General features: G+C 46.9%; 1 protein-coding gene and 1 long non-coding RNA gene across 5 annotated transcripts; one reads left to right on the forward strand and one right to left on the reverse strand.

Moving 5' to 3' along the window:
- Positions 1-2,808: 2,808 nt before the first annotated feature.
- LOC132654281 (uncharacterized) lies at positions 2,809-10,741 on the reverse strand. The gene is made up of 4 exons (XR_009591941.1): positions 10,220-10,741; positions 9,107-9,202; positions 7,728-7,841; positions 2,809-3,628 (listed from the first exon to the last, which is right to left on the reverse strand). It is a non-coding gene; the product is annotated as an uncharacterized LOC132654281 (long non-coding RNA).
- Positions 10,742-10,881: 140 nt separating this feature from the next.
- Positions 10,882-27,900, forward strand: Usp18 (ubiquitin specific peptidase 18). Of its 4 annotated transcripts, none has more exons than XM_060384118.1 (11): positions 10,882-11,043; positions 16,292-16,541; positions 17,625-17,721; positions 18,764-18,909; positions 23,267-23,346; positions 23,542-23,688; positions 24,156-24,251; positions 24,678-24,845; positions 25,788-25,919; positions 26,285-26,334; positions 27,460-27,900. In XM_060384118.1, the coding sequence occupies exons 2-11, from the start codon at positions 16,394-16,396 to the stop codon at positions 27,503-27,505; spliced, it is 1,110 nt and encodes a 369-aa protein (XP_060240101.1). In that variant the 5' UTR covers positions 10,882-11,043; positions 16,292-16,393; the 3' UTR covers positions 27,506-27,900. The 4 variants fall into 4 exon arrangements, with proteins under 4 accessions (XP_060240101.1, XP_060240100.1, XP_060240103.1 ...); XM_060384117.1 differs by having other exon boundaries at positions 10,886-11,039; XM_060384119.1 differs by lacking the exon at positions 10,882-11,043 and adding an exon at positions 11,122-11,143.
- Positions 27,901-27,949: the final 49 nt, after the last annotated feature.

Genomic DNA, 27,949 nt, shown 5'->3' on the forward strand with positions numbered 1-27,949 from the left:
TTTTGACAGCAACAGGAGTTTGCCAGGAAGGTGGGAAGTCAGGCAGGTGGCACAGTTATCCAGCCTGAGAGAGAGGGAGAGAGAGAATATCATGGATGTTAAATGTCTCCTAAGAGCAACATAAGAACCTGAAAGCTTGAGGAAGGCTTCCACGGCACCTTATCTTTTATATACACCTTCAGTGCCCTCAACAATCTCAAGATGGAGTTTGGGTCATTTTGTAGAAGACACAAGGATGGAGATTCGACTGCTAGAGACCTCCAGGGTTGAGCTGGTTATGTTGTGGGTCCTCGTGCACCAAACATACCCCTTTAAGCCTGTGTTTCTAGAAGGTTTCCAGTCTATTCTTTGGAAACCTCGAGAGAAGTAGAGTGTCATTGTCCAAAGAAAAGGAGAATTAGGCAAGCAGTGATGCTGGCTGTCTTCAGAGAGACTGCTCGCTTGCCCTTCTATGCAGAAGGTCACGGTGCTAAAAGAGCAGGTCTAGGTCTATTTTCTGTGGAGAAATCACAGAAATTATGAAGGGCCCAGAACATGCCCTTTATGGAGATGGGCTCTCCAGTTTCCACAGCTGTCTGTACAGATGTCTGTGGTAGGGATTGTCAGCCCTGTCAAGAAGGGGCATTTTCTCTGTTGACAGAAATGAGAGGAGATAGAGTCACTGATAGACTCTATCAGACCAACCTGATGTGAACTAGATTAAAATAAACACAATGGCAGCCACAGCAATGTCTCAGAGCTGTGTATAAAGGGATTCGGGGTTCAGGAAAGTTTGAAAAACCTTCTGCTGCTTCTTTTTATTTTTGGGACAAAGTTTCCCTGTGTAGCCTTGGCTGTCCTGGACTCACTTTGTAGACCAGGCTGGCCTCAAACTCAGAGATCTGCCTGCCTCTGCCTCCATGAATTCTGGGATGACAAGTGTGCGCCACCACCGCTCCGCTGCAAAAACATGGATGAGGCTGTTTCTTCTCCTCCATCTTCTGTCATTTGTTTGGGCCCTTGTCCTACTATGAGCATGGGTACCTCTAGGCCAGCTCCACTTTTATGGCCCAGTTCAGGAGGTGGAAGGAGTATTGAGTTTTAAAACTGAAGATTATGAGAGGGAGGAGAGGGAGCAGGTCACTGCCATTTCCCAGGCATCCGCTTGTGAATCTTAGCCTACTGCACTTCAGCTTGAGGCTTCTTAGGGAGCTAAGGTAGGGACTGGAGAGATGACTCAGTGGTTAAGAATGCTTTCTGTTCTTCCAGAGGACCCGAGCTTGGTCCCCAGTCCACACATGCAACAGCTTACAGCCTGTAACTCCAGCTCCAGGGGATCTGACATGCTCTTTTGGCACCTATACTTGCACACACACGTACACACACGTACACACACACACACACACACACCACACTTACTCCCCTATATACTCAGAGGGGGAGAGGAGGGAAAAGCAAGTTCTGCAAACACCATCAAAGTCCTGGATTAGAAGGGCGGTTGCACAGTAGCCTTTTGGGAGATTCCTGGCCCGGCTCACTTGGCTCATGCCAGGGCCACCAGAGATGGCCACCTTAAGAAAATTCATTACCTGAGAAAAAATACTTTTACTTTGTTGTATTTTATGCCAGGGCCTAGAAGACTCCATGGCTAACATAACATCAGTGACGTTTGTTTTCTTCCCTAGTTTATCAAATGCAATCCCAGGCTCCTTTGGGTGAGAGTGTGGCTAGGCATGCTTCCCCTGCTCCACATTTGCTCCTGGTTTAGGAAGTCAGCTTAGGTTCCAAAGTGAATCTCCTAAGGAAGAAGGTGGCACATTCCTTTTCTCTGAACTTGCTGGTTCAGTCAGCAATTTGATGAGTCATCTTGGTTAGGGTTCTCTAGGGGAACAGAAACTTATAGAATGAGTATGTAATATGGGATTTTATTAGAATGGCTTACGGGCAGTGGTCCAGCTAGTCCAACAATGGCTGTCCACCAATGGAAGGTCCAGGAATCCAGCAGTTTTTCTGTCATGAGGCTGGAAGTTTCAGCTGGTCTTCAGCATACGCCGGAATCCCAAAGGAGGCGGCTCTAATGCCAGTGAAGCAATGTGCTTGCCAGGGAGATGGAGAATAAGCAGGTAAAGAGAGCAAGCTTCCTCCTTCCATGTCCTTGCTGGAACAGGTTTCAGGCTGCTACCAGAAGGTGTGGCCCAGGTTGATGGATCTTCCCATCTCAAAGGATTGAGATTAAAAGTGGGTCTTTTCCACTTCATACACTTAAGGAAAAAAAAAATTCTCACAGGTACACTCAGCCACTTGTGTTGTAGTTGATTCCAGACATAGTCAAGTTGACAACCAAGAATAGCCATCATGGTCCTCATAGTCCGATTTGACTCCAGTGTCAGGAGGCATGGCCTCTCATGCAAACTAACAATTGCAAGCTCTCTCCTCCCCCCCCTCCTCTCCTCTCCTCTCCTCTCCTCTCTCTCCCCTCTTTCTTCCCCCTTCTCTCCACGATAAACAACATAAAGTGCCTCAACGCAGCGCCGTAAGCCCAGGATGGTGGGCACCTTGAATTTCTACTTGCAGCAATTTGGGTCGTGCTGAAAGTGTTGGCTAGAGCAACTGGATAGGGAAAACCTAGAAAATTATTTCTACAGTGCCAGAATGGAACAGCTGGAAAATACTATGCAATCAATGACAAGATTAAATAAAGTGAAACATAGCTTTTATTTTCAAGATAATCAGAACAGTGGAAGAGGAAAGCTCTGCCAATAATAATAATAATAATAATAATAATAATAAAAATCTTAACTACTTAAGAATCACAACTTAAGAATGTTAGAAAACCTTATGGGAAGACCTTTAAACTCAAAGATTCAGATGTATGCTTTTAATCCCAGCAGTCAGGCAGGAGGGTCTCTAAGTTTGTGGCTGGCCTGATTTACAGAGTAAGTTCCAGAACAGGCAGGGCTACACAGAGAAACCATCTCAAAAAAACCCACATAGATCCAGAAGTGAAGTACTGACATTGGAGAGATGGCTCAGTGGTTAAGAACACTGGTTTAGCTAGGCGTGATAGCACACACCTTTAGTCCCAGCACTCCGGGAGGCAGAGACAGGTGGATCACTGTGAGTTCGAGGACAGCCAAGGCTACACAGAGAAACTCTGTCTCAAAAAATCAAATCAAAAGAACACTGGCTGTTCTTCCAGAGGACCTGGGTTCAATTTCCAGAAACTACATGGTGGCTCACAACTGTAACCCCAGCTCCAGGGGATACAACATCCTCACATTGACATACATGCAGAAAAAAAACACCAGTGCAAATACAATAAAAATAAAGCATTTAAAAAAAAAAGTAGACCACATTTAAAGACTTTATCAGTGTCTCAGCAAAGTAAATTCTGTTCCCGTGTGTTACTTAATGAATGGAACGCAATACCCGCAAGTTTTTACAATCTTTCATTTTTTTTTTAAAAAAAAAGTCCTGTCACTATGAAATAATGAGATACATAAAGAGCTATAAAAGCAGTGTAGAGGGGAGCCACAGCTGCGTTGGTAGAGAGAGGTCTTTGCCACGAGCCAGGCAATCTGAGTTCATCCCCAGGACCCACACACGAAAGAGGGGACCACTCCCAGAGTCATCAATCTCCACACGTGTGCTGGAAGAATTAGAACACACACAACAAAGTTCAAAAATGTAACTAAAAAACAGCACACATTAGGGCTGCCGCACGCCTTTAATCCCAGCACCCCGGAGACAGAGGCAGGCAGATCTCTGTGAGTTCGAGGCCAGTCTGTTTTACAAAGCAAGTCTGAGACAGCTAAGGCCACACAGAGACAGCCTGTCTCAAAAAACCAAAAATTAAGGATCTCCCTCAATACTAGTTGCTCACATCATGAACTATCCTTAATTCTGCTTAATAAACTCACCCGTGGAGTAGTGAGAGGTAAGGAAAAAAAAAAAAAAAGCAAAAACAAAACAAAACAGAAACAAAACTAACCAACCAACCAATCAACCAACCAATCAAACAAAACCAACAAAACCAGCTGGGCATCGGTGGTGCACACGCCTTTAATCCTAGGACTTGGGAGGCAGAGGCAGGTGGATCTCTGGGTTCAAGGCCAGCCTGGTCTACATTGTCAGGTCCAGGACAGCCAAGGCTACACAGAGAAAAACCAAAACTCCAAAACCAAACCAACTAAACAAAAATACAAACCTGCCCCAAACAAACAAACAAACAAACAAATAAAATTCAAATCAAATAAACAGCAACAAAATCCAAAACATCACTGGCCTTGTGTTCCTATGACTTGTCCTGCAACTATTTGCTGTGGTGTGGAAGTATCTGGCTTTTCATGGTGGAAGTCTCTAAGTAGGGGACTCCTCAGGCTATGCTGAAAAAGGGGCACCTGGTGTACCTTGCTGATCTGTAACCCCGACTGTCTTTAGGCTCACCTTGCATTGAAAACAGACCCCTGTAATTTACTTCTTGCACCCTCTTATACTTTTCTGAGGATAAAGGTAGTTTCACAGTAAAAAGCTTTGCAGCCAGGCTCTCTGATTCTCAGGCAGGAGACAGGGACGGGGTGAGGAGCAGGATATGTCCCCACCAATCCCCACTTTGAAGTAAGTGTGTTAGCTAGCCAGTCCTGAGTCCTGGGCATCTCAGCAGGGAGCCCGTCCTGTCTGAGAGGGAGGGAAAAGCTGCTTCAGGGATGGCGTTCTGAGCAGCAGTGGGATTCTGACGTTACTTTCTAACACACCCCCTGGTCCTGGGCCAGAAGAAACAGTACGTGGCTTGTCTGGGAAGATAGCACCTTAAGGATGAATCCTAAGCTACTCCCCGGCCTTAGAAACACTCACTACCCTCCTGAGATGAATTAGCCCTGGGACGGGCACCCCGGGAGATGCTATCTTAAATCAGCACATTTAGGTTCCAAAACTCTTTTAGCTGGCCAGTTCCTTTGCTTGATAAGGCTCTTATCTTTTTCCGATGGAACTGGAGGCTTTCCAGTTGATTCTTCAGCCCCTCCTGCTTTTGCAGGAGCTGCCTTTTGTAAAGTTTGCTCTTTCATACAGCAATGTCCTCACAGCTCCCCCGTTCTCTAAAGGGGTATGCTAAGGAAACTGGGTATCCGAGGTTGTTCCTAGTTCTTCCTTTCTTTTTTCTTTTTTTTTTTTTTCCTTTTCCACTGAGCACAGAAGCATCAATCAGTATAAAACTTAAAGAAACAACAACAAACCAAAACAACAGAGAAGCCAAATTGGCCCAAATACTCAAGGGTATACCTTGAGTTAATATGATCATAGTATGTTCTTTCAGTTTCCTGTTAGTCTATGTTCATAGCAAGTATCAGTTTCTCAGGGTTGTGTGGGCGTCACCTTGTCTGTTGGTTTAGCTGTTAACCTTCACCTGTGAGTTGGCATTCTTGTTATGTGCGTGTGAGACTGTAACGGAGTTTTTTTTTCCCCCCTCCCCTCTTTCAACCTAACTACTTGGTTCCCCGACCATCTGCCACCTTAAAACAAAACAAAACAAAACAAAACAAAACAAAACAAAAATAAAAACTAGCTAAACCGGCCTGGTGGCACACACCTGTAAGCTCAGCACTCAGGGAGGCCGAGGCCGGTGGATCTCTGTGAGTTCAAGGTCAGCCTGGTCTACAAAATGAGTCCAGGATAGCCAAGGCTACACAGAGAAACCCTGTCTCAAACCTCCCCCCCAAAATTTCATTTATAAAGGAAATTCTTCAAGAAAAGTCAAATAGCTAATTGTTAAACTTGATTTCACCTTGCTTTAGTCTTTAAATCTCGTGTGAGTTACATCCTTTGAGGGAAGAACTGTGATCATGCCTCAGCTGTTACAGAGATGCCTGAGAAGGTGCCTCTCTCTTGAGAAGCGTGTACTCGTGACGCGTGTATTCTTTCTGTCTCTTTCCTTCTCTTTGTCTCTCTCTTCCTGTCTTGCTCTCCACGCTCTCCTCTCTCCCTTCCCCTCTTTCTTCCCCTCTCTCCAAGTTTAAATATGGAAACGTGCATGGCCCCACATTGACTTCTTAATAGGCTAGCTAACTTGTGTCCCCTTGTCTTGTCCTGAAAGCAGTCAAGGACCTGGCTTTCTCTGAATGGAGGTCCCTAAGCGGGAAACTCCTCAGGCTGCTGGAAGCAGTGCTGGGCTAGATCTACTCACTGCTGTCACACCATCGGATGGTTAAACGAAGAAACAGTGATACCAGCCAATGCTGGAAGGATCTGGTGATCGAATATCCATGGCTATTGGTAATGTAAAATAGTGTTGTCAAGTGGGAAAAAAAAAAGTTAAACATGGAGCTACAAACTGCTCAGCAATTGTACCCTAGGCATCTATCCCATGCAGAAAAAATACATAATTTTGAATAGTGGTTTTATCTGTAATCAAGAAAAAAATGGAAATAACTGAAGAGCTGCCTAAACAAATACATTTATCTTATGGAACACTACTCAGCAATAAAAAGGAACAAACTATTAATGTTACTGAGTAATAATAACAAATCTCTAAAAAATTATACGTGTGTGTCTCAGAGTTAATATCTATTTATGTCACAGGTTGACACAAAAACACATCTAGCCTCAAAGGGAATAAAAGTTTTTTTTTTTTTCCTGGAGCCAAAGTTGAGTGAGCAAGGCATGGGAAACACAGAGCCAGGTTGCCCCAGGCCCCATATGAAAGCAGTTTCATAGCAGCGGAACAAAGACAGTCATAAATCAAGGCAAATTTAAAATCCAGTGGTGAGTACATTAGACAGGTGGCTAAAGCAAGATGGAGGATTCTTTCTATAGGCCTCTGATGCTATCTGATGGCATCTTTAGCTTTTGGATTGGTGGAAGCTGGTGGCCTCTTAAGTTGATCTAACACTTTTATCACAGGACTTACAGTCCTACACAGAGGTGGTCAAGGAAATGGTTATTTAGGGGTCTAAAGCCAGGCCAAAGAAGGTTTAGCTGGGCTCTGGGCCCATGACATTTCAGCCTCTCCTGGTCAGTATTTCCAGCCAGTTACCCAGTCCCTGCAGGAATTCTCGTTCACAGACACTTTGGAAGTGACAAAATTGTAGCTGTAAAAATTGGATGCGTAGACACTAAGAGGTTGGGAAGGAGGTGGAGGAGGTCTAAGGCGTTCTTGTGGAGGAAACGCTCTAAGCTAGGGCTGTGTCAGCACTGTGGTTGGAATTTGCACTGCAGTTTTTTAAAATGTTGTACTGGGAGGGTAGGAAGAGTCCAGAGTTTCTATTTTTCTTATAACTGATCACACGAGTCTATGAAGATCTCGAAATGGCAGGGAAAAACCTAAACGAGTGAGATTATCCATTTTAGCCTAAATATTGACTAGATTTTAGAGTGTTTCCAACTTTGACGATTGTTTTGTAGGAAGGTAACTTTGGTTCTAGGAGATACACAGTGGATTATTCAGAGCTGGAGAATCCGGCGGACTCTGTAACTCACCACTGACTAGTCCAGGAAGAAGGGGGAAAAAGCAATATATAGATTGGTATGTGGTGTGCGTGGTCTGCTATTTTCAAGGCTTAGAAACCATTAGACAGTTGTACCTGAAATAATGCCAGTAATTGAGGGAATGGCATGTTCGGATCATTGAACTCTTTCTGTTTTCCCTTATGTGCAAAATAAGACATTTAGCAACAATTCTGAAAGGCCCTCTGGTGAGGAAATCCATATGTTGTCAGGGGACAGAGAATGGCTGGGCAGGTAACGGCACTTACCTTTCTTCCCCAAGGTCTCTGGTTTTTGTTTTCTGAGCCTTCAGCTGGGAAAGTGAAACCTAAGGTCGTGTGCCTCTGCTTCAGCACCACCCTCCTTCTCAGGGGGAATGGCTCCTGTGAGAGGAAAAAAATCAGGCCTAATTCTTGACTACAGGCAGACCACAGAAATTTAGACCACAAAAACATCAAGGGCAGTAGGAAAGAACCATGGAGAGGGGACCCTACAAGACAACATATACAAACATGAGCTTGGTAAAGAATGGCCAAAATTGTATCAACCATCACTTTCTTTAAAACAACAAACTGTCTTACTCCCCGGGGCACGGTATGCCCTTCTTACGAGCATTGCTGTCCTGGCCTCTGACATGACTTGTCCCTGAAGCAGCCTTCCCCGTCAGGGAGGAGACACTGTCTGGTCCCACATAGTAAACAATTTCTTCTGTGACCAAGTTTTTGAGTGAGGTGGTTAGTTATGGCCTCTTGTTTCTTAATTCAACTTTACAAAAAGGCAAAAAGTTAGGTATCCTGCCAGGGAGGACTCCGGTAACACCGAAATTACCCCACGCAGGCAGCATGGACAAGCCATAGGGAAAGCTCCTGGGGGCCCACACTCACTTTTGGAACAAGTATTATTGTGCTCTGAACTTAAATTCTTTCTTCCCTGGTATTGAAAAGGCATCCAAACAGCATAATTTTATTAGCAGTCTTCAAAAAAAATGATGTACTACCCCATAATTTTGTTTTATATTTAACAATTTGAAACAACATAAAGCCTATGGGAAATCTATAGTGCAAAGAACACACACACACACACACACACACACACACACACGTATATATATTGGTACCACATAAGAATAAGTTCTCTTTCTCTCTTTCCTTTCTCCTTTCTTTCTTTCTTTCTTTCTTTCTTTCTTTCTTTCTTTCTTTCTTTCTTTCTTTCTTTCTTTTTTTGGACACAAAGTCTAACTCCGTAGACCAGGCTGGCCTTTAACTCCCAGCACTCTTCCTACTTCTGTTTCCCAAGTGTCAGGATTACAGATGTGTGTCACCACACCCAGCACATACACTCTCCGAATCATGTTCCTTCCCCCTAATGCCTTAGTATGAAATTATTACCACCCCCGTTTTACCAGTTGTCCCCATAACCTCCCCTACGCATAAAGACGCCATTCAGGACATTCGGCATGCCTCCCATGTCCCTGCTAGTCTGGGACTGTCCTCACACCTTTGATTTTCACGGCCTCACGCTTTAATGAAGACAGCTAGCTGATTCGCAGAAGGATCTGTCACTTTGGGTTACTAAGATGTTTTCTTTGGTAGCAGTGAGACCAAAGGTCCAAGACAGGAGAATTCCAGAAGGGAGTTGTGTTCCTTACCTGGTGTGCCAGTAGCTGTGCGGACACCAGTGACATCCACGCCTGCTGGAAGGACACGTCTTTCTGACTACTTCTCCTTACTTACATTTTCTGCAGCTACAATGTAACATTACATGTAGAATATTATGAATAACTGGTGAGTATTTTGTGGGGAAAGTACTTTGTCGTATTAACTATCTGAGCCTCATCCAACTTTCGTTTTACTCAGGAGTTCACTTGTATCGGCACAGACGCTAGCTTTCTGTTCATTTTAACGATTCCAGTGTCATTTCCACATCTGTTTCCACGTTTAGTCTGTTCCAGGCTCGGCCAGTGGGAGGACATGTCTGGGGGACGAACTCCCTCCCATCCTGCTTTGGTTCCCCTTGTGATTTTCTTTGCTGCAGTCCTGGAAGCACCCTTTTCTTTTGTTTGAGAATAAACTGGAAACCAGAATCTGTATGCTGTGTGCCCCTGAGCGTCACCAATCCACGCCCTTGCAGTGAGCCAAGCTAGGGAATGTATGCACACACACACACACACACACACACACACACACACACACCCCTGGACTGCGCTGGAAGGTAAGGTAAGGAGAAAACAGGAATGGGGAGGGAAGGGTCCCAAAGCCACCCATTGCAATGGGTTCTTGCTTCATCCAAGTGTCTCCTGTCCATGACTGACCCTAGCTCATTCCGTACTGGCACAGATGGCGAACACTTGCTTGATTGAGCAAGCAGGAGTAAAAACAAAACAAAACAAAAAAATCACTTGGCTCTAAGGAACTGATTTCTAATCACTCCACAGGTATAATAGATTGGTCAAACTATCAAATTCTGTATCCTCTTTTCATTCCCCTCCACTCTATAGACAGACATATTTGCCTATTTTTATGTTGCAACTATAACAACAAAACCGAATACAGACCCTACCAGAATCCATCAAGTCTTGGTAGCTTTGGGCTAGGGGTTTCACTCTGTCGCCTCTGTCCAGTCCTGGGGGTGCGGCTGGGGAGCCACCCTCGGAACAAGCACACATGGAGACCTCATCCTGATCCCACGCACATTTCACCTAGCCCAGCAGCCAGCGGATGCCCTCCCAATCCCCCTGCCTCCACTCCTGTAGCCGACATACCGGGTAAGGAGCTAGCAAGTTTTTCATGTGTGTTCATGCCAGATCCTTCAAACCAGGCTCGGCCGAGGCCGTGCTTTGTTCCTCGCACGGCTGTACCTTCATGGCCGCCTGGTGTGCTAATTACAATGGTCTGTTAGTTTCCACAAGGGGTGGAATTGCTCAGAGGTCTCCTTAGAATTTAGGTCTCCTTAGGTTTCAGCACCCTAAGATGCTCACAACCTCTTTGATAAAATAACAACTTAACCTTTTCTCCTATAAAATCGGGATTAAAAAGAGGCACCAAAGACTGTCGTGTAGACTGGCACATAAGTAACAGAGAACGCAGTAAACGTTGTCGCTGGCTGGCCCTTTAACCCTTGGAGGCAGCCTCAGCGAGGGAGTCTTCTGCTGGCTCCGAGGGAAGTTACGGCAACTGCAGGTTAAAAACTCTTAAAACTGCAGGTGAAAAAAGAGCGTGTAAGCGGCAGTTAGCCGGCCAGGTCCGAACAGGATGCTGGGATCCGGGTGCGGGCAGCCGCGGGCTCCCCGGGCGCGCACACGCGCTCCCCGCGCCCGCCGCTCTGAGTTTCACTTTCCTTCGGATCCAGGGGAAAACGAAAGCTTGGCGGTGAGGGGGCGGGGCCGGGCGCGCAGAGGGCTTGGCCGGGAGTGTCGGGGCTGGGCTAGGGGCAGCCGCGCTCCGCGCACCGCAGTTGCTCCTGAGCTGCCCGAGCGGGAGGCCGCTGGCTGCCCCGCTCCGCTGCGCGCCCGCGTCCCCTTCTGGAGCTCTTTGCGGATCCCGTTCAGTCTTCGCTGGCTGGCTTGACTCGAGGTGCCGGAGGCAAGTGTGTGGCTAACTTTGGAAGTTTCCTTCATCCCGCCGGAGCTTTGCTCCTAATATCTCCAGATGATTAAGAATTTCCTTGGGTTCAGCAAATAGTGGCAGTATGTATTCTTGGCATGCATATACCGGGCCAATGAGTTTGCTTTCCAAGCAGATCTGTTTGTTTGGACTTTGGTCGTGATTTATGTTTAATTAAAAAAAAAAAAAAAGTCACGAAAGCGGCTTGTTAAAAATTCTAGCCACACGGATGTGTACAGCTGTTTCTCTTTTCAACTCAGTATCATTTTTATGTATACTTTATCAGAAAAAAAATCATGCATATCTTGAACATCATTCTGTAACTTGCTTCTTGTTCTGCCTTTCCATGCTAGTATTTTAACTGACGTGTCATATAAGAAGTGCGAATTTATTTTTACTGGTATAGATGATTTGTCATCAAATATCCTTTTTTTTTTTTTTGTATGCCCTTGTGCAAATACTTGTGAAAAACTCCTTTAAAATCTGAATCAGTGGACTGAGACACTGGAAAGATACTTGTCAAATCTCCCAAGTCAGAGTGTTTTAGACCTGTTCTCCTGCCTGCTTTTCATCTTCTGGGAAGAAAGCTAAGTATAACTTTAAGTATAAAAAGTCCGGTTCGAGTGTTTCCAAGTGACGACTTTTAATTTTATACTTAACGGAGAGGTAGTTTAGGCTTTGAGACTGACTCAGAGGGCGAGGTGAGTTATTTCAGAACATGCTAGGATGCTTCATGCAAAGTATCTTGTGTGCCTTGACACCGTTATGTGTTCCGTAAAAAGAGGCTGAGCAGAAAGTGGCATAGGGTGTGGGGTGTCTTGCTCCCTCCTGACTTACCATGCCCTAGCAGAGGGCTTTAAAAAAAAAAGACTTTTTGCTTGTTTTCTTTCTTTCTTCACTCTGGAAAACTGTGCTTCATGGTCTGGGCGTTGTTATGCAATGTTAGGTTTGTAAGGGGGAAAATCACCTTGTCTCGAAACTGAGAGGATCATGTGATTGGGCTGTTGCCAGAGTCCTAACGGGCTCTGGAAAGGTGTGCAGCATTTCCAGGCTGAGGACATGTCTACCTACACGTATGGTCAGGAGGGCCCCAAATTCATATCATGCCACGAGGGTCAGAGGAGCCCCAAGATACTCTGTTAGTTTGGGTTTCTTCCGGAGGGATCTAATTTTGTCCAGCGTATTCCCATCGTTCATAAAATGGGAGCTGATCACTAAGAAGGAGGTCAAGGCCCAGAGCAGAGGTGTGCGCCTTTGGTAATCTCTGGGGATTTTAGCCACAGGGAGGCTGAGTGAGGCAGGAGGATCTAGAGTTTGGATGTGGTGCCTCAGCTCACCCTGTAATCACAGCATTGGAGAGGTTGAGGCAGGAGTTTTGCTGAGGATTTGAGGCTAGCCTAGTCTAAATGGTGAGACACCCTCACATCTTAAAAACAGAACAACAACAACAAAAAAACTATGCACAAAAGTTTGAGGCCAGTGGACCCACATTACTAGACCTTGTCTCAAAAGTTTTGAAGACTGCTTAGATATTGCTGATAACGATACATTTATTAGGGGGTTTATAGCCGGGACCTGCCCTCCCCCAACCCCCAGTATGAGTGAACACCAGGGAGGGACTTACCACCAAATTCCCCCATCCTGTCACTGGCTCTCCAGCTCTTTCTCTCGAGACCCTCACTGACCCTGTGGCCACTTCCGTGGGTTGCCTGTGGTGGTTATTTCCATCATGCCCCCACTTTTGAGTGATGCAGGCTTCGGCAAGGGTGGGGCCAGGCACATTTGGTGCCAGTGTGTTCTGAATCAGTGGCTGAGTTTGGGAGTGCAGCTACCTCTTCTTTGCAGGTGATTTCTTGGTTCAGCCCCATCCTTTCTGCCTGCTTGCCATCTTCCCCAGTCCCCTTTGTTTCCATTCTCCCCCTCACCCCCCAACAGTGCTCTGCTACCTGCCCATTACAGTCAAACTAAGCTCTGTAGACTTGCTTTTCCTCCCCCCCCAAGCCTGAGCTGTAGTGTGCCCTGCGCAGTGAGAGGGCTGCTTCCCTCAAGCCTAAGCTAGACCATGTCTGCTTCCGTCTGCTGGTCAGTTCATTAGCCTTAACTCCGGGTTCCAGTCAACGAGCTGAGAGTAGTAAAATAAACTTTACGTACTTGTTCCAATACCAAAACACATTGTTCCCAAGCAAGAATCTCCCCTTCTCCAGCTTCATGCCCTTGCCTCCCCTCAAGATATTTGCCTAAACTTGGCTTTTTACTTTCTATTTAGAATTATCACACACATGTATTGATGCATACATAATACAATTCTCCACTGACATTATTTGAATCTAAAGAAGAAATCATATTCTGTTTTCTGAATTTTTCTAGTGGTGTGTGTGTGTGTGTGTGCGCACACGCGCGTTTCCCTCTGAGTGTGTCTGTGTTTGTGTCTGTCTGTCTGTCTATGTGGATGTGTGCACAAAGGTCAGAGGTCACTCTCAGTGTAGTTCCTCAGAAGCCATCTACCTTGTTTCTGAGATAGGCTGTCTTGTCCTGCAGACTATAGATGTGCATTGCAGATCTGGCCTTTTTATGTGAGTTCTGGGGATCATACTCAGATGCTCATGATTGCTAGGAAAGCTCTTTGCAGGCTGGGCCACCTCTCCAGTCCCCATTTGCCGTTTTGAGCAGATATTTTGTTTTAAAGAGATTTATTTACTTTTTTCTTTTGTGTACGTCTGAGGGTTTTTCTGTATGTGTCCCTCCCCATGCATGCGGTGTCCACAAAGGCCGGAACAGGACATCAGATGCCCTGGAACTGGAGTTCTGAGCTGCCATGTAGGTGCTTAAAAAAATTCTGTTTACTCATACTCCCTCCGACATTTGGTTCAATAAGAAATAAATTTTATTTTTAATTGGCACATAGGAATCAGACGAACTTCAACTGGCATTGATGCCTGCCATTTTGGTACTCAGGAGGCTGAGGCAAGGGATTGAGTTTGAGACCAATTTAGCTACAGAGTAACATCTTTCTTAAAGTTAAAAAAAAAAAGGGAAAAAAAACCACAAATAAAATCCCCAAAAAAGCCTCTCTGAAAGAACCCATCCCCCCACTGCATATTTATATAGAGGACATAATGATTGGCTTCTCAGTTCAGCACGTTTGCAGTGTGTGATGATCAGATCCTGTCAGAATTACTGACTGTTCCCAAATGGATAGTGTAAGTCGATGTCTTGGCATGGTCCGGAGTTGGGGTTCTGTGACTGTTAGCTCACCAGTTAGTAAGTTTCTAAACTGTCTGTATTTCCTGCCGTTTTGAGTTTGGATTTACTTATGCAAAGTTACGTACACAAATCTTCTTAAAATTCTCTGCAAAACTTACCCACATCCCCTTTCCCCAGAAGCCAAGCTTTTGCGCACCACACACGTAGCTGTCCTTGTATCAAGATTCAGATTCATGTGCTGTGTCTCGGTAAGGTCTCATTCTGTAGCCCAAGCTGGCCCCAAACTTGTTATTCCTTTTCCTCGGCCTCCCAAGTGCTGGAATTACTGGCTTAGCAACCCTCCTAGCCTCTTGGCTTTCTTAAACTTGGCCATAGGCTGACTTGTTCCATGAAACACGCCCTTAAAGACACAGCCCGACCTAGATTACGCGTTTAGCCAGTGAGTTCTGACTGGCTTCTTGCACTCCATTGGTCAGACCAGAAACTGGTACAGGACATGTATGAAGCTTATTAACTTCTGGTGCTAAATGGCTCAGCGGTTACCGCCGGTTCAGAGGCCCTGAGTTCTGCTCCCAGAATCACAACTGTTTGGGCAGCTCCTGAGAGCCTGTAACTCAAGCGCCAGGGGATCCGACGCCCTCTTCCGGTCGCCGGTGGTTTGTGCACGCATCCACACGCAGGAACGCAGACGCCAGGGAAAAAGCTGGCTGTGTGCATGCCAAGACAGGGGGTAGGGTCCATAGGTGCTGGGTGAGCATGGCGATCGCCCTGAAATTCTAGTGCTCGAAAGGTGTGGAGCAGGGAATCCCTGGGGTAAGGTGGCCAGCTGGGCCGGCCTGTGCTGGTAAGCCCTGGGTTCACGGGCCCCCAACACCAGTCCCTCCCTATCTCTTGGAAAAAGAATCTAACTGAGGTGACCCCGGATGAATCCAGCCCATTTCGGAATCCGCGGCCAATGGGCTCTCAGGCGTCTTGATTTCCTTGCCGGCGGGGAAGGAGAAGCACAGAGGAACTCAGGTCTGGAGTGTCCGCTCCGGCTAGAGGGGAGGAAGGAGTAGGCACAGGACGCGGTGCAGGTCGGTGTGTTCGAGCTTAGACCTGTGGCTGTGCTTGCAGATGTGAGGGAAGCTGCAGGCGGAAGTCGAAAGCCTTTCAGAAGGAACTGGGGGAATCAAAGGGCATGTGGCCCCCCCGAGAATAGCTGGGTGTTTTCCACTTTCAGAGCATCCCTAGCTGAAGATGCGGGCGTGCTTCCTGCAGCCGGCTGCCGAGTCTGGCGGTGCCTTGCAGCTGCCTTAAGCACACCGGAGAGAGAGGCAGGTTCAGTTGCTATGGCAGTGGTGACGCTTGTCCCGAGACACATGTGAGGACCCACAGGGATCCCAGTGAATTTTGGGGGAGGGTTTACAGGTGGCTGAGGTCTGTGTTGTCAGGAGGAAGTAAGAACGGGTTGGGGGTTCGTTGTGGTTCATTTCCTCATTTATCATCTGATCGCGTGCTTATGAAGCCTTGGTTTGGATGAAAGGGACTCAGTTGTCTTCTGGATCTGGGAAGGGATGTCTCCTGAAGGTGGACATTCTGAGCTGTGAGCCACTGTTTCCACATACAGAGACACATGGTCCTCACCTCGGAATTTGAATAACTTCCTGCACCAAGTGCTTAAAGCACGGATGGCACAAAAGCCTCCCTGAGAACCTAGGACAAGCTTCCCAGACGAAGGACCTTAGATGTCTGCAGGCCTGTCCCAGGGAATCAAAGATGTGGAGAACAAGAGATTTATCTGTGAGCCGTCCCTAGCCAGTGGAATGGCTGCCTTTTTCAACTGTTAAGGATTGAGAGTGAGGGGCAAGGAGACCGCCAGTGGTCCAGACCATTTGCTAAGACACAGAACCTAGAGGGAAGAAGAGGCCAGTGTTTAGACCTGGCAGTCCATGCTGAGGACGGGTAAAATGAAGAGGTGGAGTGAGAGCTGATGGCGTGGGTTCGCCCCCATGGTAAGGCCTCTCTCTCGCTTTGTGTTTTCACAGAGGTATCTTCGTTCCCTGCTTGTGCGGACTCTTCCTGGAAGTGAAGTTGTGGAATCCTGACCTCCTGGCAGTCCCAACCTCGGGGTTTGGGCGTGATCACTAATGGGCAAGGGGTTTGGGCTCCTGAGGAAAACCTGCCAGTCAGTTGTGGCTGAGTCTCAGCGGTCTTCAGAACTGGAGGAAGAGGAGAGCATGAAGAAGAAGAGAGTGTTCCCTAGAGAACATGGCAGTGCCTGGGACCACCCTCACGGTCATTAGAGCCCTCCCTTCGCTTATCACTGTATAGAAATGCTTTGCTTACAGTCTGCTTTGGAAGTGGCGCGGTCTGCATTAGTTTCATTCTGGTGACTCTTGTCTGCTTAAAGAATGTGCCCTGCTGATTTGTGAGCTGAAGCCCATTGGCCCCAAATAATTTGCTTTGTCCTGTCTCAGAAGCTTTTTGTCCAGGGCCCTGAAATTTGGGAGACTGTCTTATCCTTCAGCCTCTCACCTTCTGGCATCAGCTGACCCTGTGGTTGGGGTGGGAAAGAACTTTGCTTGCTGATGTGGCACAGGAATATTATTTTTGGTTTTCCTATGTCTTTGAAAGTTGTGTCCACCTCTTGAGGTAAGTTTGGGGCTGATGGGTTTTTCCCACAGCTGCCTTCAGTGTCCTCCATTTTTTCTTCTTCTCCTCCTTCTCTTCCTCCTCTTCTTCTTCCTTCCTCTCTCTCTCTCCTTCCACTTTTTTTTTTTTTTTTTTTTTGAGGCAGGGTTTCTCTGTTTAGCTCTGACTATCCTGGATCTTACACTGTAGACCAGGCTGGCCCCAAACTCAGACATCTGCCTGCCTCTGCCTCCCAGGTGCTGGGATTAAAGGTGTGCTCCATCACTGTGGGGCAGTGCCCTTCATTTCTGTGTGGAGGACCGAGGGACTCTTCTCCTGGAGCCCAGTGTAGACCAGACAAACCCTGTGTTATCTCTGAGCCACATCGACATCCGACCTGATCATAGCGGTGTGGAAGTGTGGAGAGAGAGGAACCAGCACTCCCCACATGAGCTCTCAGCGTCTCTTTGCCTTTTCCTCCACCAACTGCTGTGCCACTCACTGTCTGCCTGTGACCTCACCGTGCTCTAGTGCGTTATTAAAGCTTGTTTTGTCATTTAAGTTTTCAAAGCCCCGGCACTTGTTCGCTCCTTCCCAGACTGTTTGCAAGCTCCCTGGTGAATTCTTTGTGTCTGTGAGAGTATTTCTCAGGACTTTATGTCCTTTAGTCTTTCGTGGCTGGGAAAATGCTTGAGTTCTGTTTGGTGTTGTCTTACCTCCAGTATTTTTTCCCTCTTCATTTTATAGGTCTGGTTGGTTTACACAACATTGGACAGACCTGTTGCCTTAACTCCTTGATTCAGGTGTTCATGATGAATGTGGGCTTCCGGAAGATATTGAAGAGGTACGACCACGGGTCTGGCTGATCGCGTGCATATCATTTATGTTTCAGAACACTGGTTTATTCACAGCACCTTTGACTTTTATAAGTCTTTACTCCAGAGGTGGCCCGAGAAAAAGATCTTTCCTTGATCATTTTGTACTGCAGGTTAGCGTCATTTATAAAGTTAAAACATACGTACAAGCTTGCCCCTGTCTCCACTTGGTTTCAGGTGGTGTGGGGCATTACTGCACCTTTGAATTTTTTTTTAACTATTATTTTATTGTTTTACGTGTGTGGGTAGTTTGCCTGCATGTATCTCTGAGTACCACATGCGTAGCCAGGGAGGCCAGAGGAGGGAGTTGGATCCCATGAAACTGTGAGCCGCCACGTTGGTGCTAGAAAAAGAAGCCGGGTCTTGTGGAAGAGCAGCCTGCATTCTTAGCTGCTGAGCCATCTCTCCAGCCCCCATTAGTGCTTTTAAAAAAGACTCCTCAGATACTTCTGAAGTACAACCATGGGAGATGGTCACTGGTCTGGAGTTGGGACAGACTAATATCAGAGAAAGTTAGTGGTCTAATAAAATCGAACGGATGCAGTCATTTTACCAGTGATTTTATTTGGCCCCATGCTCTCTGCTTTTTCTTCATCCACAAAGCAAGCGAGAGTTCCTTATAGTTAAACGAATCATGGCCAAACACTGTCATCTGCTGTATTGCCTTTTCTTCCCTGGACCTAATTCAGTGTTTGGTTTTCTAGCGCAAAGTCCCTCAGACTAGATATTTATCTCCTTGCTCTAGGGTGGACCCTGTCCTTCCTAGTGTGAAGGCTGAGCCTGGCTGGGGTGGGACTGTGTTGATCCCCCTTTTAGGAAGGCACTCTGTGCACGCCGGTCCCTAAGTCACTTGAGTCCAGGCAGAAATCTACCCATTTCCATCATCCCGACCGAACCCAGAGAATGGCATGGACACGGAAAGTCTTTGCAGTTCTTGCAGTGATCTCGGTGTGCTGCTGGCCTGAGGGGTGGCAGGTCTGAGCCGCCTGCCTGGCTGTTCTTACTTGGCAGGATAACAGTGCCACGGGGGGCGGACGAGCAGAAGAGGAGCGTCCCTTTCCAGCTGCTGCTGTTGCTGGAGAAGATGCAGTCCAGCCGGCAGAAAGCCGTGCTGCCTTTGGAGCTTGCTTACTGCCTCCAGAGATACACTGTGCCCCGTAAGAGCCCTTGCAGCAGGGAAGAGGGTCCTACTAGGGGAGGAGGGAGGGACGGGGCTGATGGGCAGTGAATGAACAGCTAGGCTCTAGACCCTTCCTGTTAGAGGTATTGGTGTTGATCTGAAACATGTATCTCTTTACTTCTGTGAGGAAAGGTTTAGCATGAGTTTTTTTTTTTTTTTTTTTTTTTTTTTCTGACTAATATCAGCTTGTTGCTTTGAAGTACCTTTAAACAGCAGTTGCCCATTTTCAGGGCGCAGCGAGTGATTTGCTACATTCGTGCAATGTCAGGGTAATTAGCACATCTTTCTCTTTAAGCACTCATTTCTTCGTGTTGCCGGTAGCCAAGTGTACTTTTGCCAAAACACACACCATCTTCCTCCCCGTTGTCCTTTGTCCTGGTTGGCTTTTAACGGTCAACTCGACACAGCCAAGAATCACCTGATAAGGAAGTCTCAGTCAAAAGGGGCTTCTGAGATTAGACCGGTGTATAGGTGTGTCTGTGGGTGGGTATAGGTGTGTCTGTGTTGGCTGCTCATTGATGTAGGAGGGCTCGGCTCACTGTGACCCCCTCCCCCACACATCGCTGGGCAGGTAGTCCTAGGATCTATAGTCTGAGCATGAGCTGGAGAGTGAGGCAGCAAGCAGTGTTCTTCCATGCTTTGTTTCTCTTTCAAGTTCCTGTTTGGGTTCCTGCCTCCGCTTCAGTGATGCACCTCGACCTGGAATTGTGGGCCCGATAAACCCTTCCCTCCCCTACATTGCTTTTGGTCACAGCGTTTTATCACAGCCACAGAAGGGAACTAGAATGTTTTTTTTTTTTTTTTTTCTTCTGAGGACCTAACTCAGTAGGTTCAGCTTTGGATTCTTGGAATCCTTTACAGAAATCTACAATAAACTGAATGGAATACATACAGAAGAATGCTTTCCCCTCCGTTTTCATTTGAAATGTTCTGTCAATGCCTGTTGAATCCGCTTGGTGTATAGTATTGTCTAACTCACTGTTGGCCTTAAAAAAGATTTAAGATTTTGTTTATTGTTGTTATGTGATATATGCTGTGTGTGTGTGTGTGAGTGAGGGTATAAGTGAGGGTGTGTTCATACCACAGCGTGTGTATGAAGGTCAGAGGAGAACTTGTGGGAGTTGATCCCTTCCTTCCACTGTGGGATTTAGGTGCTGAACTCAGGCTACCAGTCTGAGCAGCAAGTGCTTTTTTGTGTATGTGTGATGAACCATCTCACCAGCACTGTTGATTTTTTTTTTTTTTTTTTTTTTGTTCAGATGATTTGTTGAAAGTGGGGATGTTGAAACACCCAAGTGCGTTTTAGAATCTCTGTGTATGTGTTTAGACCTAGGACTGTTTGCCTTATGCATCTGGGTGCTTCAGTTTTGGGAGTGTATCGGTTACAATTGTTAAATCTTTCTGTTGAGTCGATTGCTCTCTTATTACGTACTGACCTTCTGTCTCCTTTTGCAATCTTTGAATTTTAGTCTATTTTGCTGGTACAAGTATCGCTGCCAATGTCTGCCTTTGGTTTCTGTTTTCTTGTATCCTTTTTGGCCTTTCACTTTCATTCTGTGTGTCTTCGATGATAAAGTGATTTTCTTGTGTGAATCACATCATTGAGTTTTGGTTTTTAGACACGTCAGTGGGGGGGGGATTTAACTGGTTTACATTAAATATTACCACTGATAAATGAGGCATGCTCTTGTAATGATGTAAAATTTCTGTATGTGTTTTGGATAATTTTTATTCTTTTTTTTTTCTTTCTTCCCTTCCACCTTCCCTCTCCCTCTCTTCTTCCTCTTCTTCCTCTTTTCTTCACATCAAGGTCACTATGTAGCTAAGTTGACCATAAGCTCTTGGTTCTCTAGCCTTCGATTCCTGGTTGCTAGGCTTAGAGGCAGGTACCTTCACACTCAGTGTCTTTCTTTTTTTCTTGTTTATGTTTGTGAAGAGGTGCTTTTATTCTCTCTTTGTGAGTATGTGTGTGTATAGAAGGTACTCTGCCTTGCCTGTCATGTACGTTTATAAGCATTTCTTATGGGGGCAGTCTGGTGAAGAATTCCTCAGATTTTTGTTTTCTTGGAAAACCTTTATTTTATTTTTCTTCATTTTTGAAGGATAGCTTTGCTGGGTATAATATACTTGGTTGGCTTTTTAAAAAACTTTTTGTTTTTTTGTGAATGTCACATCATGCATCTCAATTCCACTCATCTCCCCATCCCCTTGGACCTGCCCTCCACCTTTGCAATCTTCCCACCAGCCGAGGGAAAAAAAATCTCATTGTGGAAGCTGTAGTGTGTCACAGCGTGACTCACAGTAAATCCTTTCGTCCATACTTCTTTGCTTGCAAATGTTCATTGCAATGACTGATTGGTCGGTATGATTTTTGCTATGCTATCAATACTGGCACTTCACTGGGACCCCTTTCAGATACCCTGTTGTTGCCCTGTGTCATGGATCTGTAGTAGGACTGGCCCCTTCATTTTGCATTGTAGCAGTTCATTGATGGGTTCGTGCTTGGGTGGGCCAATTCAAAGCCCTGGATCTGGGCCTGAGAGGAGGTCGATGAGCTGGTCAACCCGCTGGCTCTCCCACACTCATACCCTCAGGGCTGGCTCACTGGCAACCCCTGCAACTAGGGCCAGCTCTATCCTGCTGTGCAAGTGAGGTGCAAACCCTGCTCTCCCAAGTGTTGCAGCCAGTGAGGGACATGGCCTATTCTCTTACTCTCATGATCCCAAGTGGCAAGGGACAAGAAAGGGGAGGAGGGCATCTCTCCCTTGTCTTTGCCACTGCACAACAGAAAGAGGCAAAGACAAGGGAGGCAGAGCCAGCTCTCCTGTACTCTTGGTGCTAGTTCACCTGCAGTCTCCACATGGAGGGTCAGCTTTACCGTACTGCCCAGGTGAGGTGCAGGGCCCAATCTCCCAAGCGCTGCAGCTGCTGAGGGGCAGGGCCAGCTCTCCTGCCCTCTGTAGGTGCGTCTACCATTTAGCTTACTCTCTGTTTTCATGTGGCCCAGGACCCAGACCCAGGAACAGTACAGCCTACAGTGAGCTGGGTCTTCCCATAGCAATGAAAACAGTCAGGGCAACCCCTGCAGATATGACCACAGGCCAGTTTAATCCAGGGAGCCCCTGAATGAGACATTTTTCCCAAGTGGTTTTCCATTGTGTCAAGCTGACAGTTACAACTGATTGTGACCGGAGCTAGTGAGCTGGCTCCAGTTAAGAGTACTTATGAGCTCTTGTAAAGGACCCAGGTTTAGTTCTCATGTGTGGTAGTTCACAACCATTTGTAACTCCTGTTCCAGGGGACTGGATGCCCTCTTTTGACCCTCAAAGGCATTAGGCATACACACGGTACTAGGCATACATATGTACGTACATACAGGCAAAACATCTATACTGATAATATCAAATAAATAAATGTAAACAAAACAAAACTGACCATCACAGCACCTTAATCCAGTTTTCTTCACGTCAGTGATAATGCTGTGACAGGAAACCATCTGCATATAATTCGCTGATTGATATAATTCAATCAATTTCCCCCATCTGCTACACTGCTTTTGAGTTGGGGTTCATTACACAGATTAATTAATACATTCAATTAACATATAACGTCCACATTCATCATTGTAGATTTGATGTGCGTAAGGCAACAGGAACTTAAAGTTTAGAAGCAGGACGGGTCAAAAAATAACGAAAACAAAGACTGTCAGGTTTCTGTGGCACTGCATATCACAAATGCCGTGATGGAATACGGAGCATGTTCTTAGAAACTGCCTTGCCCTGAAATGTCTTTGCATTTTGGCACAGATCTGCCCTTTTAGCAAACAGTCCACAGCCTGTTTCTCACCTGTTTTTCTGACCTCCCACTTCTTTGGACAGACACTATTAAAGTCAGTTGTGCCTGTTCACAATTTCATACGTACTTATGCAACAGGTAGACAATTCCCGGCAAAGTTCCCGCTGGTCTCAGCCAGGATCATCTCACCTGGAGCTGGTCGTTCTCTTTGATCCTTTACTCGGGCATTTTTGGGGCAACCTGGTCAGATTGGGAAGAGGCCCCGCTGTTAGTGAATAAAAGCGACCACCAGGGGGCAGAGGAGTCCCGTCATAGTATCTGCTCAGCCAAAAGTGGGAGGAAATAGTTGGGATCTGTCAGAGGTCTGTAGAGGTGATGATGACAGAGAAAAAAAAGTCAACACTGAGCTTACTTTTCATTTAGTCGTTCTGAAGGGGAGAGAAGGCTGGGAAAGGACAGAGCGGTGAGGGTTCCGTGTCAGGCATCCTGCTGGCTCTACAAGGGAAGTCTCCTGACTGACTGTGCTTCCCTCTGACCAGTGTTCGTCCAGCATGATGCTGCCTATCTCTACCTTACGCTCTGGAACCTGACTAAGGACCAGATCACGGACGTGGACTTGGTAAGGGCCCGTGGTTGATGCCCTTCAACTGTGTGCAGTCACTGCTTGGCTCAGCTCCCCAGGGTGGGTGTGGTTACCTTAAAGTCAGGGAAGCAAATATTTGTGTCGGCCCGTTTCTGAGCTTCTGCCTGAAAGCCACTTACATGGACCTAACGTGGCTTCCAGGTCATCTGACCCCTCGCTCTCCGCTTGCAGGCAGAGCAGCTGCAGGCTCTGTTTACAATCTGGACCAAGGAGTCCCTCATTTGCGTAGGCTGTGCCGCCGAGAGCAGCAGAAGCAGCAGGCTGCTCACTCTCTCTCTTCCTCTTTTTGATATGGACACCAAGCCCCTGAAAACACTGGTGAGGCACTTCTCGTTGGGGACTTTGTGTATCCCAAGGTAGCCAGCTTCCTTTTGCTTCTGTCCCCCTACCCTTGGATCTCATGTGGGCAAGATGGCGCAGCATGTCAAGGTGCTTGTTGCCAGGCGTTATGCCCTGAGTTTGATCCTCGGGTCCTACATGGTGGAAGAACTGACTCCTGTTCTCCACATATGTGCCTTGGCATGGGTGTGCCTCCTGGCCAATCTCTTTGACTTGGGGGAGGAACCCCCCCTTCCCGTGTTCCTCATGTCCTTCCCCTGGAACATGTCTTCCGGTTTTGTTCCTCTAGCAGTGGGGTATTTTCTGAAATCCTGCTCCGTGCACACGTGCCCACTTAGGGGGGCTGGGGATTAAAGGGTAGCTTGGGCTTCCATTGGCAGGGGAAGAGGGCTGTGTTTGAGACTGGAAACATGAATGCCTCTTGCTTCTTTTCCTGGGTGCGGCAGGAGGATGCCTTGCGATGTTTCTTCCAGCCCAAGGAGTTAGCAAGCTCAGACAAGTGCTTCTGTGAGAACTGCGGGAAGAAGACGCCTTGGAGACAGGTATGCCTTCCAACCAAGCCCTTCACTGGTCTGGGATTGCCTTCAGGGCATCTCCTAATGGCTGACCTTGGGAATCTGGGTCCAGCCAGAGCCTGGGATCCTGGGGCTTCTCATCTGAATGACTTCAGACTTGGCATCTCAGATCTTATCACTAAGAGGAACAGGATGAACCTTTTGGGGACAAGAGGGGGAAGGTTTGGGAGCAGTGGGTAGGGTTTTTCTCTCAGGGTTAGGCTGGAGTCCTAGAGTAGATGACACAGGGCCCGGGCCCAAGCAGAGAGATGTAAGGTGATGACAGTCAGTCACGTGAGTCTTGAAGGTGCCCGCCTCTCCCTTGTGGGAAAGGGCACATTGCCAGCCTCAACACCTCTCTGAACCTACCCACCCCCGGTGCCCAAAGACTTCACAATGACTTTGTCTTTTCAGGTTCTGAAGCTGACTCGTTTGCCCCAAACCCTGACCATCCACCTCATGAGATTCTCCATCAGGAACTCACAGACAGAAAAGATCTGCCACTCAGTACATTTCCCCCAGAGCTTGGATTTCAGTCAGGTTCAGCCAACTGAGACGGACGTTGGTGATACCAAGGAGCAGGTGAGCCTTACCTTCCGTCCTTCATTCATCTTGGCAGACTCCATGGCCTTCTGAGGTAGCCGTCCAACCCCATCAGCTACTGGACACCACTCGCTCATAAGCGCTCTAGCTGTACGTACCAAGTCCAGGCCAGAGGCTTGATCCATAGCTCAGCAGACTATGAGGTGACCTGAATTAGCACCATGTGGGCCAGATGTGAGCTTCCTGGGTCAGGCTCTCATCCAGGGATGTGGGCCCTTGTTGGCCATCTTTGGCATAAACAACAGTGGCAAAACAACTGAAGCTTGGTATGATTTATGAAAGCACACACACACACACACACATCCAAGATCTATTTCTGCTTTTGTTCTTCTTTAAAAATTAAAACATAATTAAGTCGTATTTATTTGTTAGTGTGTATGTGTGTGTGTGTGTGTGTGTGTGTGGCATGAGTGGGGTCAGAGGACAATTGGTGGCAGTCATTTCTCTCCTTCGACCACCTGGGTCTCTAGGATTGGACCCATGTCATTCTGAAGCTGTGCTGTGTCACAGCCGGCCTTCGCCTCTGCTCTTAAAGATTCAGAAAGCTTCCTTTTTCTTTTCTTTCTTTTTTTTTTTTTAAATATTGGGCTTTATGGAAATGCCTCAGAGCACTGAGAAAAGGGATCTGTAATCCGGCACTTCCCATGTGAAGTGACACGTGGAATACTTAGAGGCGCGTGAGTAAATGCAAAGTTTCAGGTTCTCAGAACCAGCTACACTTCGGTATTCAATCGTCAGAGTCTGCTCTGAGGCTAATCTCAAGGTGGCTGCTTGTTGGAAATTTAATCAGAGGAAAGTTTCATTCAGCTGTCCCAAGCTTCTAGGGAGATTCCACAAGAAAAAAAAAAAAAGACTGTCTTTTCTTGGTTTGAAGTGGGAAAGGCCACATTTGCCAGTGTCTCTGCGTCTGTCTCCCCACAGTCTGCGGTGCACTATGAACTCTTTGCTGTGGTCGCCCATGTCGGGATGGCTGACTTTGGTCATTACTGTGCCTACATCCGGAATCCTGTGGATGGAAAATGGTTCTGCTTCAACGACTCACATGTTTGTTGGGTGAGAAACATCAGCCCGTCATCTTGTCAGCTTGTCATAGACTAGCTGCCTCCAGTAAATCCTGGGCTTGGGGACATCTGGGTCTTCCTGTTGAATTCTGCAGTCCATACCCTGAACGGAGGTGTTTTTAATGAGTGAGGCTGTATATGCTCTGCCAGCACAGTACCCCAGGTTTCTGGCGCTCTAAGCCCAGGGCCCTGACCCTGCAGGAAACTTCTTTAATGCCAGAGCTGTAGCTCTTGGGTAGGCATAACCAGGTTTAGAGAGAGGGACGGACTTGTCTGGGGTGAAGGAGGACAGGGGACAGCGCCCTGCCTTTTAGGCACACTGAGGTGGGTGCTGTCTTCTCTCTTACACCCTTGCAGGTGACCTGGGAGGATGTCCAGTGCACCTATGGGAATCACAGATACCGCTGGTAAGAGATGGGCTGGGCTCCCGACACACTCACCCTGAATTCTTGGCTCCGGTGTTACTTGCCTTCTGATGACGGCCCGGAGACGGCCTAGCCAGCTCCACCTGTGACTGCCCGTCCCACTGCGCCATGCTTTTCTGAGATTTTCTGAGACACTGAGATTTTGGCAATGCCCATGGATTCGTGGTGGAGTTCAAATGCTGTGTCTGTCGCCTTCCTCCTAGTTGCAAAGTCAGCCTCATGTTTTGTCACTCACGGCCTCTCTGTGCAAAGCCTGTATTTACAGATCGGCTGCGGCACATTTGTAGGGGCTTCCCACATGCCTCCCTACAACAAAGATGGTCTCTTAATTGCTCACTTATGTAACTTTCTGTCACATTTCATAGGTACTCTTCGAGGGGGGAAAGGCTCACTCGTTTCATCTTTTGATGTCGAGCAGTGGCTTGCATTTAGTAAGAATCAACAAATAACCTCTTAAAACCAGTCACTATAGAAACATAAAAAGCCTGGATGAAGATAGGATAGACCAAAGAGTCTTTGTAAAGCTTTCCCAGCTGTTTTTTTCTGCTCTGGGAACAATGGCGTACACAGAAGGTGGTCAGAGACGGCTCTCTGCTCAGAGGCGGGCTTGACCACTTGAAAAGTAAAGCATCTACTGATGCAATTGTGTTTGAACACCTCCTTCAACCCACCTGCCAGCTTTCTTTTGTTCCCCTCAAGCATCTCCATTGGATGCCAGATCTTTTGTCACTCTGATTGTGGCTGATGCCTCCTCCGATTCAGAGCAGGAGCGGGCAGACTCTCTGTGAAGGGTGAGGACGCCTCAGCTCTGGGGACCACAGCTCCCATTTGCACCTAATGTGGCTATACCCTCACAGCACGCACAGAGAAGCTGCACACAATTCACGGACAACTGATCCCAGCTGGCTGTGTGGTCGAATCTGCTTGCAAACACACAGATTTCTTTTGTGGTCCCACAATTTTCCACCATCTCATTAGATGGCAATCCTCTCGGGTCACCATTTGCCCCTCTGAGGGAATGGTATGGTGTATCCTGGTTTCACTATGGATGCTTCCTTTTTTTTTTTTTTCTTCTTTTGTGCTGACACTTTTTTTTTTTCTTTCTAGGCGGGAAACTGCTTACCTCTTGGTTTACATGAAGACTGAGTCCTGACGTATGTACTCACACCTTCGTGGGATGATAGACTCTTGTTTCCTCTCCCGTTCCCACATCTGCTGCGTTTTCAATGAGAATAATAATTTAAAATCCCGTAATTAAACCTTATTTATAAGCGAGAGTTGTCATTGCCAAGACTTGGAGGTGGTTTGTCTCCTGAAAGCTCATGTGCAGAAGGCTTGGGCCTCAGTATAACGGTGTTTTAAGAGAGGGCCCAGTGAGAGGTAATTGGTCTAGAGGATCACTTCTCTTCTGTGCACTCATAGTTCCTTTTCTGTTTCTCTACCATAACATGATGCAACCTGGGGGTCCACAACATGATGCCAGAGCCATTGCTGGTTGGATCCCCCAGCCTTCAAAATTCCGAGTCAAATAAATGTCACTAAATACTGTTCTGCCTCAGGTATTTTGTTATTTCAGTGGGAAATGCATGAATATAAT

Source organism: Meriones unguiculatus, chromosome 5 (genome assembly GCF_030254825.1).
Source record: "Meriones unguiculatus strain TT.TT164.6M chromosome 5, Bangor_MerUng_6.1, whole genome shotgun sequence".
In the NCBI taxonomy this organism is placed as follows: Eukaryota; Metazoa; Chordata; class Mammalia; order Rodentia; family Muridae; genus Meriones; species Meriones unguiculatus.

Excerpts from the sequence above, each read along its gene's own strand:
- Usp18 (XM_060384118.1), top strand. The coding sequence starts at position 16,394 with ATGGGCAAGGGGTTTGGGCTCCTGAGGAAAACCTGCCAGTCAGTTGTG. Across the intron at positions 18,910-23,266 it reads CCAGAGATACACTGTGCCCC|TGTTCGTCCAGCATGATGCT; the intron begins GTAAGAGCCCTT and ends CCCTCTGACCAG. Across the intron at positions 23,347-23,541 it reads AGATCACGGACGTGGACTTG|GCAGAGCAGCTGCAGGCTCT; the intron begins GTAAGGGCCCGT and ends CTCCGCTTGCAG.